This window comes from Rhodamnia argentea, chromosome 1 (assembly GCF_020921035.1).
Source record: "Rhodamnia argentea isolate NSW1041297 chromosome 1, ASM2092103v1, whole genome shotgun sequence".
Lineage (NCBI taxonomy): Eukaryota > Viridiplantae > Streptophyta > Magnoliopsida > Myrtales > Myrtaceae > Rhodamnia > Rhodamnia argentea.
In genome coordinates, this window is record NC_063150.1 from 20,185,857 (window position 1) to 20,198,691 (window position 12,835).

Consider the following 12,835-nt stretch of genomic DNA (forward strand, 5'->3'; position numbering starts at 1 on the left):
ATCTGCAAGTGATGTTTGAAAGAAAACTATTTTTGGGAGATTGTTTTTCGACTTTCCAGTACTTGGATGAGGAATAGTTAGTCGGTTTCCCAAAAACGTTTTCCTTGGACCGAAAATAACAAGTGTAAACGGTGGATAAATACTTCCCCTTATAGTAAGAAGGAAGTCACTTTCACTAAATCACTAAATACATGAAGACTAACCATTTCCTTCAAAAGGATTTCATAAAATATATTTGTTTTTGTCATGAAATTTTCCGTGAAATATAAGCATCGAATGCTAGTTTTTTTTTTCCTTTCTTCGTAGGTATCTATTTATGCAGCATTGGATGGTTAGCATATGATGTGATGAGGGTTGGACTCATTGTGGTAATGGTCCTACTGAGAATGTACCATTTGGGGTTGGGAATTTCGACTGGAATCAAATAATGAAGCAAAGGAGTTGTAGTCAATGAAGGCACAGCGAATTGCATGAAAACGCTTGTCGGTGGCAAGGAAAAGACTATGATCGATGTAGGATTTGACGATATCCATGGAAGCCGCTTTGACATTCTAAATCACGAGAACAAGACAGCATTATTCAAAACTGTAAGATGGTAGACGGGCGAAGATGGAAAGGAACTCTTCCTCATTTGTGAGATCCTTAAAAGAACTGTTGGTTTTCGTTGCTAGTGACCTATGAGATCTTTTTCACATATCCGGTTCATGAGTTTTTATTACTAGGTATTTGGCTTGGTTTTGGTTTTGGAACCTTCTTTTTCTTTTAAATGTTTCTGTTAATGACGGTCGGGAGGATCATCGTACAAGTCATACACTTATCATATGGTACGAGCTTGGTACAAGCTTCGTGAACTTCTACGATACGCTTATTGTGCGGTACGACTTTGTGATACGGAGTCATGCCTGAATATCGGGACGCTGTAAATTTGCAAAACTGGTCATGTCTTGTCCACAGCTTACCTGTAGATTTATCTGGTTATAGAACCACTTTAACTAAGCAGCAGACTTATTTGCACCTTACCAGATAATGTTTCCGGAACGTCGGAAGACGCCGACACTTGATGCTTCCTGGTTGCTTTGAGAGGATGGATCACAGGGCAAGGATTTGCCCCAACACAAGTAAAGTTTATGATGCGTTGTCATCCGCAATTTTGTTTTCAGACCAACATCAACATTAGTCCGAGGCCACCCATAGGGACACTGTCACCAGTGTCCGGCTCATGTTTATACATAAGGATACGGTTAATACTCAAGTGTGGGGGCGATTATCATCTTTGGTGCGAACGAGCCTGGTTTACGTGCTCGCACGACTCGTGCGTGAACATGGGCGAACATGATCCGTGTAATGTGCGACCAACATCGATTCGGATCCTTCAACTCCATCCCGGAAACTACGCTAATTCCCGCTATCCTCATCGGCCAAAATCATGCATTCGGTATTGTGCTTGTTGACTCCGATCATGAACCAGTTCCGCTTGGCATTTGGGTGTGATCCAAGAGCAGCATCTAGTGCCCCATCGGCATGGACGGATACTTCGGCCGTGCCATAGATTCATTCCCATCGCCGTCGGGTCCGTCCGGTGCTTGTGATTCACGTCTGGAACGTGTAATTTTCGTAAGCATATAGGTTCTCAAGAATCACGACATGCAACTATTTTGAAGGCATAAAACTGATATGTCTACTCACCTTGGTGATCTGACCATTAAATGAAAATTATTCACCATAGTATAGAATAAAAACTAGGACCATGTATGGTCTCGTAAGGCCTTAATAAACCGAAATAAGGAGCCAAACATGGGAAATAGGAAAAATTACCAAAAAACTCATAAACTTATTGTAACTGTGTTAATTTAGTCCCAATTTATTTTTTTGCCGATTCAATCCTAAATAATTTATAATTGTCTTGATTCAATTCATCTGATCAATTTTGGCCAATCAAGATCGACATGGACGCTCGCCAGCATTGGCCGTCCAACGACATAATATTTAAGTTTTTTTTTTGAATTTTTGAATTTTGTTGTCCTTTTTTTCTTTTCTTCTTCTTTTTTCTTTTCTGTTTCTTCACTACGACAGCGACCTCGCTTAAAAAAGGAAGAAAAAAAGAAGAAAAGAAAAGCAAAAGGAGAATAAAAAATTCAAAAAATATTCAAATGCTATGTCGTCGCATTGATTGAATTGATATGGTTGCAAATGGTTTAAGAGTGAACGGATAAAAGAAAAGTTTGGGAATGAACTGACATAATTATTCAGAAAAAAAAAACTGACATAATTATAATAAATTTAGGACTTTTTTTCGTAATTCTCCCTGAACTAACGGTCCACATTATACCCGAATTGGAGGATAACGTTCGATTTATGTCTGGCGATTCTAAGTGAATACTTGACCATATGAGGAGGGCAGCAAAATCGAAAGGCTGTTTGGTGTCAAGAGTCCGTCGATGAAGTAAACTCAAAACTGCGGACTTAGAAATCCGACATGCTTGCCATTGAACTTTAGTTATGTGGGATTTATTTGTTTCGCTAATAGTACAACACACTTGTATGTCGAAAAAGTAAATATGACACCATCTATGGCCCTGGAAATAAAAATAAATAGAAAATTCACTTGCATAATCAACCAAAAGTGAAAATATGAGGGTATCAATTTTTTAACCAAAGTTTAAGTTCTACACAGTCTTTAAATTGTGTTCGTCAAAATCGACTCAATAAAACACTTTTTCGGATCCTAGTCAATAATAACTCACCCCAGCGGCTCGGCCTTGTGGTCGGGCCGAAAGATGTTACAAGTCAATGACAAATGTTCGTGGGGAGACTTGAGATGAAGAGAGAGATAGCTAAGAAGAAAGTAGTGAATCTTCCATTATAACTATCACAGATCGATGCCCAACAAAATTATTTAGGGTGCACCTTCGTCATATGTTGACATTGAAAACCATATTTTCTTAGTCATTCGGTCGGTCAGGAGTTATTTAATGAGAAATATTATTTAAAAAGTCTTAAACTTATTGCATTTCTATTAAATTAAGTAATATACCTTTTAAATTTGACAATTGAGTTTTAAACCATTTTCACTTGGGTCTATCGGGCAAATTTTGACCGAAAATACCTCATGTGGAAAGGTTAGTGCTGACATGGATAAATTTTTAATAATATTTTTAATTTTTTTTCTAAATTTGTAATTGTTATTATATTTTATTTTCCTTTTTTTTTAAATTTTCTTGGTTTTTATTTTTCTCAACGGCAGGTGAGAAAAATTAGTCGGGTATCGTCATGAATTTGTTTATGCTCGGGTCGGGCATTACCCGAACTCAAACGAGAAAACACCCAAACACGAAATTGTGCCCAGCCCAAACACGGAAACAGCCCAAAAAGAGGAAACAGTGAAGCTTCTCATTCCGTCGACCACCTTCCTCCTCTCGCTCGGATCTGCTCCTGAATCTGCCGGGTGGCCGACTCCAAAGTCCAAGACGAGCGGCTCGCCCTCATCGACGTCTCATTGGGGGACGATTGCCTCCTCGATTCCTCTCGGGACCCACAACCTACAGGTTCCCTTTTGATCTGTTCTCGCTTTGAAATCGCGCTTTTTCCCAGGATAGAGGGTTTGGTTTTGCCCCAGTTATGCGCTTGGGTATGTGAACTATAGTATGCGCGATATTGGGGGGTTGCAAGGATCATGCATCGTATTGTGTCTTCCAAGCATTTGTGTTACTTCTACTGTTTCCTTCTTTTCTTCTTGTTCTTTGAATTAGTGGCCTGTCTTGACCTGGTTGATCACTTGGTGTGAGAGCCGAGAGGATCCTATAGATATTGACTTCTCGTTGAAAAACCAAAAAGAGAGAGATTTTTAGCATTCCTTTCTAATGGTATGGTGAAGAACGTATTGTTTTTCTCTGGTAAGTACTTATCCATTTGCAGGAACACTTAAAAGCTGCCTTCATTCTGATTTGAAAAAAAAAAAAAAGGAGAATAGACAAAGGGTATCTATCTTGGGTTCTCATTGTTCCTGATTCCTTCAGTGAATTGAGCCAGTTAATAGTTCATCGATGGTGAAGTTGTTTCCGGCAATCACAATGTAGGTGGATGGATAACCAGCCCATAAGTACCACTTCTTTGACAGAGGTTTTTCACCCTTGCCAGGATCCTGTGGCCAATTAATTTGATTCAAATAATCATAAAAATGGTAGTTAATCATGTATACTTCACGAGCCATTTTCAGCCCAAATTGGTTCAGTCGGTGTTCTGATCATTGCGTCTACCAGGCGCGAGTATATGCCTAATTCAGTCCGAGAAATGCGGTTGAGGCTCATGTGAAGTTCGCCTCTGGTTAGAGCTTTATCAATGTTTCAAATACAAATTGATGCAGTAGTGATGACCTGATGGTGATTCTTTGCCTTACATGTGAGTAGAAGTTTATTAATTGAAGTGCATGCCACCTATTCGATGAAATGCCTGAGTGAAATCAGAATGCATATTATCTGAGTGAAACAAGTTTAGTAGTCATGGCATTCAGTGTTTTGCTTCTCCCAATGTGAGAGTCACATCTTTATGTATGTATATGTCCTTTTTCATGACTAAACTGAAAGCCATGTCTTGTAAGACCAGCTATAACCTGACTCATCAAAACCATAGTAATTCCAGTTATGCATGAATCGATTCATTTAGATCCAAGCTCTTAATTGACTAGCAAATAACAGCCTTCTACATGTACACAACTTTCATGGTTTAATATTAACTTCACCGGAACTGATTGTGTATCTTCCTTGTTGGATTCTGCTTCAAATCAATTTGAGAAAATTTAGCATGGCGAGAAGCTGGGCAGATCTCCCACAAGAGTTGTTACGACAATGCTCGCGACGCCTTTGTCCGAAGAATTTATCGGTGTTCCGAGCAGTGTGCCGCTCGTGGCGATCTGCTGCTGTCAAAGAGTGGAGTGACGTCCCAAGTCTGATGCTCGCGGACAAAGGGGAAATGCTGTGGCGTGAGTTTTTCTGCCTCCGATGTGAGCAGTTTCACACAAAGCTCCTGCCAGAAGTGATGGCGAACAGATATTTCTCTTCGCGAGATTGGGTGTTAACTATCAGCAGAGACTGGGAATTCCAAATGCTAAGGAATCCCATGTTGCGTTACAGTCGTATAATTAAGCTTCCTAGTTGGAATAAGTTCCCCGACATCTATGTTTTGCCTCCATTTTATGTTAGCTTCATCACTAAGTTCGTCCTATCTGATAGCCCTACTACATCTCAAGATTACAAGGTCATGGTCATCTATGATCACGGACGAAGGTTAGGTCTTTGGAAACCTGGTGACGAGGAGTGGACAGCAGTGACCTCCCCCGCGGTTGAATATTGCGACGTCATATATCATAAGGGGTGCTTCATTGCTCTTGATGGTGAGGGTGGCATATATAGGTGCGATGTGGATGGATCAACTCCGTTTGAGGCTCAAGTTGTTTTTGAGATGCCGGAAAGACTTCTAGAACCATTCGGTCTAGTTCAATTGTATTTAGTGCAAGCAATGACAGGATCTCTGTTGTTTGTGTCACAATGGGAAGATTGCTCGGATTTCAGCATGAGTAGACGAAGACCTACTGGATCCTATCGATTTGACGTTTTCGAGATTGACCTGGATACTCAGACATACACAGAAGTTTTGAGCTTGGAGAACAAGTCCCTCTTCTTGGGCCACAATTCTTCCTTCTGTTTGGAGGTCGATGAAAATCATATAATTGAGTCAAATTGTATTTATTTCACTAAGTATAATATCCCACCATCCCAATTTACTGAAGATGGAGGAGTCACAAACATGGGAATATACCACCTCAAAGATGGTACGATCAAGCCGCATGTCAAAGGGAAATCCTCTCCTCTGCTTTGGATTGAACCAAGCTTTTAAGCCATAGCTGTTTGGCTTGTTATCATTGATAAGGTGAGCAGATTAGTGGACTGTTCTGTGATAAATATGGTTGGTGTATAAAGTTGGCAATTCATTTTAAAAACATGAAATTGTTAGGTCATTGGACATGAATGTGTGCTTTCAATGCTTGCTGTTTGCTTTGAGGGTAATCAATTGTTAAGTGTGAACAAATTGTCTGGTGGGTTGTTGCTGATTGATGATACAAACAGAAGAATTGAGATGCACCTCATTCGCTTATTTGAATTACTTGCTGTTTGTTATTTTTTCCAAAAAGAAAGAGATCAAGTATAAAAATATTTCCATTAATGAAAGATGTATCCATTGGAAAATCAAAACTACGCATGTTTATGTATCAGATTGTTTGGTTTTGCTTGATGAATATGCTTATGCATTGGACCTTGCCATCTCAGTGTCAGTTTTAATCAAGAGCAATGCTTCCTGTGTCATATGATGCATGAATCATGTGAAATTACTATATTAATTTTTTAGGAGGTTCTGCTTTTCCGTCGACAGACGTTTTAACGGTGTCTGCCCACTGGAAAAGGTTATAAGTACTCGTCTAGACAATGCTTATAGGAATATACACAATCAAAGCTGTAGAAGGCGTGACCACTTTTTATGTGACAAAAGGGCCGTTTTTCACGTGTCTTTTGCCTGAAATTTTTTCCATTCATTTATGGAAAGTAAGTTGAGTTATTTTCACTCATTTCAGTATCATATGGGATTATATTCTTAAATTGGATATCCTGTTTTAATGATCTTTTCGACATGGCAAAAAAGCACAGCATGATTTTCAAGGGAATGCTTGGACTTGCAGGAGATGGAGCATCTAAGAGCTGCACTGGGAAATGAAGCTTTTAAGATTGAGGTAATTGTCTCAGTTTTCTCATACTAAGATTTTTCATGTCAATGGAATCGGGAAAAGGAACGACTCAATGTTTTGTGCATCTAAAATGTCAGAAATTATATCAATTGGCCACTTGAGTTTTCGGACCAAAAAAGCATGAAGCCACTCGTCACAAAAGGAAGTACATTACTGTGCATTGCAACTTCATGATTCAGCGTTTCTCTACATTTTCCTCATTTCTGCATGTTAGTTCGCGAGAAGTAGACTTTGCTGTTGCACTAGAGGTATGTAGTGAAGCTACCACTGTTCAGACGGCTATGACATCTCTAATCACTGACATTACCATTGAAATGACCACCAGCTGTTTGATGAAATTACTCTGATGAATGATGATGGAGCTGTATTTTTATTGTTTCTTTGGTGTTGCTAAGTGATCGGAAGATATGGAGCGATTCCATGTTCTGGTTTTTCAACCACTTGGTGTAGAGTTGTTTGGAAATGCTACTAATTGCTTGTTTGCTTGGGCAGGACACTTTACTTTTGAGGAACCCATTGTGGAATTTGTTTTTTGTACTTTGAAGATCTCAAGTCCCAAATGTGAAGTCTCTTGTCATACTGATTGATTGCTCAGCGCTGATTGGAGAACTTTGTCCCTTTTGCCTTTTGTTTTTCTGGGTGGAAAGTTGTGTTCGCTTTGAGATCTGAATCTCCGGAGGGCTTGAGAATATTACTTTCACTCTTGCAAGAATTGAATACATTGCTGTTGAAATGGGTAGAAACGTGGCTTGTGTTGCCGAGTTTCAAATGTGCTGAAGTGATCTAATTCGGATCGTGGCCCATTCACCCGTGGGGACTTCTCCAGTTCTCTCTAAGCTCGCTCTTCGTGTGTGGAATGGAGGTGTACGGCTTCTTACAAGGTTGTTGGCTTTGGTTACTTAACTTATGCTATGTTCGGGAAGCACCACGACCACAATCTCAACTTGTCTGGAATGACTGATAAAATGCGGTGTGTTGTCGATTTGTGCTATAATTTTCTTTCCGTTTTTTTATTGTTGGTGATCTTATTTCTAGAATTTCTTTTATGCTCTGACAGAGAAAAATGGAAGTGCGCAATGAGTGTCAACCTTCGAGTCTTTTTCAACATTGTCAAATTCTGGATATAAGCTCGTAATAGCATTGAAAAAAAAAAAAACCAACTCGACCTGGGTTTTGGTTTGGGTCACATGCGATTCGAGTGGGTTCAAGTCAGAGAGAACACACATCTCTTATGGTTCAGATCGGGTAGATGAAAACCCGACTTGATCCATTGACACCCCTGGCTACAAGTTCAGCTTTAGATTTGTTCCTGAGATCAAGCTCTCGACTGACAAAATGTAACTTACGTCCTTTAGGGCATGCCCAGTCTACGCATAAACCTCTGAATTGGTAAATCTTTCAAGACCCCCACTATAGTTGCACGTCCCCAACCTCGCAGCAGGTCTGAACGTTACTTAAAACCTCTAATTCATAAATCTTCAAGAGCCCCACAATGGCTGCACCTTCCCTACCTTTTCAGTAGCAGCTTGGTTTCCATAATCAAAATGAAATGTTACCATAAAAAATCCCCAATTCAGCCACAAAGGCGCCACATTTAGCACGAACTCATTCACGTCATCCGCAGAATCAAGGCGAACATCTAGTTGCCTACAGAAAAAAGGGCTTAAAATCTCATCTTGGGAATACTTGTGACCTTGCCGTGACAAGTTCGGAAGAAAAAGAGCTTAATATCTCATCTTGGGAATACTTATTACCTAGCTGTGACAAGTTCAGAATATGTATCGACCTCAGATGATAGGAATTGATGGACCAACCTGTCTTTCTGCATCACATGGATCTCACCGTATGGCTTCATTGCTTTGTCCCTGCATAACAAAGAAATAATTGTCATGAATTATTGTTAACACCTAAATTTTGATTTCCAAAAATTCATAAAATGAGAATTAGTTGCAGTTCTCACAAAAATAATTTCTCATGCATCGCATATTTTTCGTTAGTCATACGTGTCATTTACATCTAAGATAGTGGTGAGTCAATTGAGCTTAATTTTGATAGGCGATGGGATCAAAGACTCGGTCTGAAAGTTTCGCCTAGAGTTAGAGAGGGTGCCGAATTTGCTTAAATCAGTTGGACTTGTTCTTGGGCTCGATTCAATTCATTTAAGCTTGATTTGATTATTGAGGTTTTCAATTTAATATCCATTATTTAGAAGGAGTCTTATTTGAGCCCGAAGTAAAAACAAACCTATGATGGAAAATTCGAAATGGGATGTAGATACATGGCTGCCAAAATTTCCATGTAGGTTTGGACCCTAATTTAGGCTCAATTTGGTTTATTTTATAATGCCTTTAGATGATCATTTAACTAATTGAAGGCCAATCAAGCTCAAGATCCCATCTCAAGCCCACGTAGACATAAGAAATTCTGCCATTATCATACTCATCATCCCTTGGCAGAAATATATCTAGGAGAATTGGACTTCTCAAAATTCAAATTAAAATCAAGAGTTTTATTAGCTTGGAATTCCTATCTTAATTAAGAGTTTTATTGATGTGGGAACTCATGATCCAATGGCTAATAACAACTCCTACGATAGCTAGGATTGCTCATCTAATGGCCCTCAAGAAGTCCTACTCCTACTAGAAGTAGTCGTGCCTAGCTCTATATAACGAGGGCTCACTCGCATTTTTTTCGTTCGGCATCCATTAGAATTTTCGGCACTTGAGAGCTGAAGGAAGGTTCCAAAAGTTTGATTCTCTCAGCCGTTCGTGATAGCCTTCAACCAGCGGAGTCTTGATCGTGCATGATCAAGCTTCATCGTCCACCGCCGAAGGTCGTCCGTCCCCCTACAGAACTCCACTGTTCAGCATTGTCGGCCTCCATTAGCTTCGCCCCAGAGCTTGGTTTTTCGCTGCCTGTTCATCCTCAAAAAGCCACAGATCCGTAAAGAGCAGTCCCCTGAGCTAGCTACTGTCCTGACGAGTTGTAGCTGTTGTTCAGCCCCCCTTTTCCTTGCGTCACTGATCCAGCACTATTTCAGGTTTATTTGATCTGATTTTTTTATCAATATTCAGTCACCAACTCAAGTGTTATTTGGCGTCATAGTCCCTGAGAACTAAAGCTCCCATTCGTTCAAAGAAGAGACAATTTTGGACGTGATTTCAAAGCTGCAAGTGTGCTGGAGTTTTTGTTAAAAGGTACTTTTTCTCAATTTTTGGTTGTAATTCAATGCTCGTTAAGCTGATAACTTGCCTAGGTATTTGCCATCATATGTTGATTTGCAATTGAAAGTAAAATTTTTGCTCAAAACCGAAACTTGTCTTAGGACGCATAAAAATTCTGATCATGAATGAGTTTACATCTTATGCTTACTTTTGAATTGGTTGGATGCTTGCACGTGTTAGGGAAGGTGATTTTAATTCAAATGGAACTTGTCCGTCCTTAATTAAAAATTATTCCTCAATGGTCGTCAAGTTACATTGAATAAGAAAAAAATCAGAACTTTATGGCATGAGCATGGAATTTTTGGCACGTAGGCAATCCGTTTGATCGGACATTTTAATGTGGGTGGAGGATTAATCTTTTTCACTACTTGGTTGACTGGAATTTATCCATGGGGTGTTCGATCACAACCTTGTGTTATTGATAGGAATTTGTGATTGTTCGACGTTATCTCCTGGTGTGAATGAAGATTTGACTAGATTGAAATTTTGTCTGATTTAACTAAATTAGATATTTTTTACTCATGGATATATTTTTTTGAGTTAGTCGTTATTTTTAACACATGCGAAGTGATTTGGATGTTATATATTGTTATCTTATCTTATATCTGGTGAATTTTCTAAACACATTTGATTAGAGATAAGGTTTGGTTGGATTGAATGTCTATCTATTTTTTTATGAGGATTATCTAAAATTAAGTTTTCAAATCTCAAAGATAATTTCTCAAATTAAAAATGGATTGAATTTTTGGATGAGGAAAGGTGGATTTCCAATCTCATAATGTCGACCACCCCTCTTTTAATTTTCGAAATTTCAAGCTCAATTGATTTTCATTTTTCATTTTATTTTTGTCATGCTTGTTTATTTTGATTTGTTATAAAATTTGCACATCTTTAAACAAACATGCCCAAAATATATGTTCCCTATATGCCTAGACCCTTCGGAAAAATTAAATCACACGCCTTAGCCACGATCTCGTGGAATGGGATGTGATTTAGTACGGAAATTCGTGTTCTGGCCTTTGGCGAGAAGGGACGTTGTTTTTCTATACACATATCCGCATACTGGCTCGAATCCTCGAGGATGTAGCGGATAAAATTTCGCTCTAGCCCAGATCTTTGGGAATGAGAGGATTTTCGAAAAAATCAAAAATTAAAAGGTATATTATGGGCATTTTTGTTTATTTTTGTTCAGATTTTTGATTGCTTTTGTTTTCTTTTATTGCGGAAAATACCAAAAAAAAAAAAATCATCCTCCGAGCACTTAATATATGGTCCTCATGTCACATTTTTCCAATTAATCATCAAATTCACATCGATTAATCGGAAAGGCTTTTTCATGAAATTGGTACCGAAAGGGCATTAAATTTTTCAATTAGCGTAACCAAGTCCCCGGACTCATTCTCTCTGGTTCGTAGAGATAAAATAGTTCTCCCGCTATTTTATATAGGTTTCTAATCAACCTACCGTAAATGATTAGTGACGGCTCCGATTGAATAATTTCTCATAAATAAACCTAAGTTGCGAGTCGGTAGGACTTGGGAGGGTTCGAATTAGGTTAGTTGATTTAATTAACCTGATAATCTGTTAGCCTAATTTTAGGTCGCGACAATTATACCATTCCTCCATCTTCTCCATTGGATCAGCTACGGACTATTCAATTATTTGAAAAAGGACCATCAAGGCACTCATTCTCTAATCTCCATCTCACTCCCGGCTCTCTTCCTCAGCGTGAGCACCTCCAGGCTCCTCAACCATGTCCTGGTCGGGGTGTCACAGAAGATCCGCTAAGCGCGGGCGGTGCCGCAGTGGATGACGACGATGCCCTCAGGCAAGAGGGCGAGGTTGGGATCGGAGCCACCCCGGCCCAAGCAAACGCAGGTCTTGACAGCGATGTCAGGTGGGGTGAGGCAGGAGAGAGTCTCCAGAGCTTGGAAAGAGCCCTGCTTGCAGTGCAGACCCTGACCTCGGAGAGGTTCAACGAGTCTGCGCAGGTGGCGGTGGTGAGGCCGCGCCGTTCAGGAAAATAGGCAAGCTCCATCATCTCATGGTGGTGACAGTCGCTACTAACCTAAGTGAACGAACTGATGCCGTCCCTCGCGGAGATTCTCGGAAAATAGGTGATAGTCAACGCATTTTGCTAAAAGCATACGCTATTTGGTTGACCTCCAGAGGGTCAACCATTTGAAAAACACTTATCCAATTGACTGTTATATTTTTACAGCAGCCAGTAATACGAATAATTTATACACACATGTAAATATCATGATAGGAAAAGATTGCCTTCCTTTATTTTCTGAAAAGATGGGAAGGGGCGATCAATGCTAGCGATTCTTTTTGGGGAAAAACCAAAAAGTCCAACACCCCATTACGAAATGCCGGATTAAGCAGTAATTACGTACCACTCATTGGCTAGAAAGTCGAGATTAGTGAGCCCATTAGTGTAGGCCCACCAATATGCTAGCCGCAAAAAATCTCCGGACATGCATGAAGCATGCGGTAACTAGGTATCGCAGCGCAAGTCGTTTTGTCCACGATGCGAATTGCACTTGTCGCTTTGTCGAGGACAGTTGACCCTTTTTACGAGGTGATGCCTTTGTGCTGCATAAACCAATGTCATCCGCTCGAGTTTGTAGCAGGGATTTTATTCCCTTACAATCGATGAACAATTAGAATGCCGTGAATTACTCGTAAAAAGTTAAATAAATAGGTTCTCTACGGTCCAAAAGTACATTACATGATTACCTCCTTTTTCCCTTTAGAGATGGCGGTGGGAGCCAAGCGCATGAACATGTGTTGAGGATCTTATTAATAAATA

At 39.7% G+C, this 12,835-nt stretch overlaps 1 protein-coding gene across 5 annotated transcripts; it reads left to right on the forward strand.

Annotated features, from left to right (window-relative positions):
• Nucleotides 1–4,707: 4,707 nt before the first annotated feature.
• On the forward strand, nt 4,708–7,787 carry LOC115731734 (putative F-box protein At5g55150). Of its 5 annotated transcripts, none has more exons than XR_007198845.1 (3): nt 4,709–5,925; nt 6,694–6,781; nt 7,122–7,787. XR_007198845.1 is itself a non-coding variant. In XM_048281049.1 (2 exons), the coding sequence occupies exon 1, from the start codon at nt 4,801–4,803 to the stop codon at nt 5,890–5,892; it is 1,092 nt and encodes a 363-aa protein (XP_048137006.1). In that variant the 5' UTR covers nt 4,708–4,800; the 3' UTR covers nt 5,893–5,925; nt 6,427–7,787. The 5 variants fall into 5 exon arrangements, 2 of the variants coding, with proteins under 2 accessions (XP_048137006.1, XP_048137009.1); XR_007198846.1 differs by having other exon boundaries at nt 7,342–7,787; XM_048281049.1 differs by having other exon boundaries at nt 4,708–5,925; nt 6,427–7,787.
• The last annotated feature ends 5,048 nt before the right edge of the window (nt 7,788–12,835 follow it).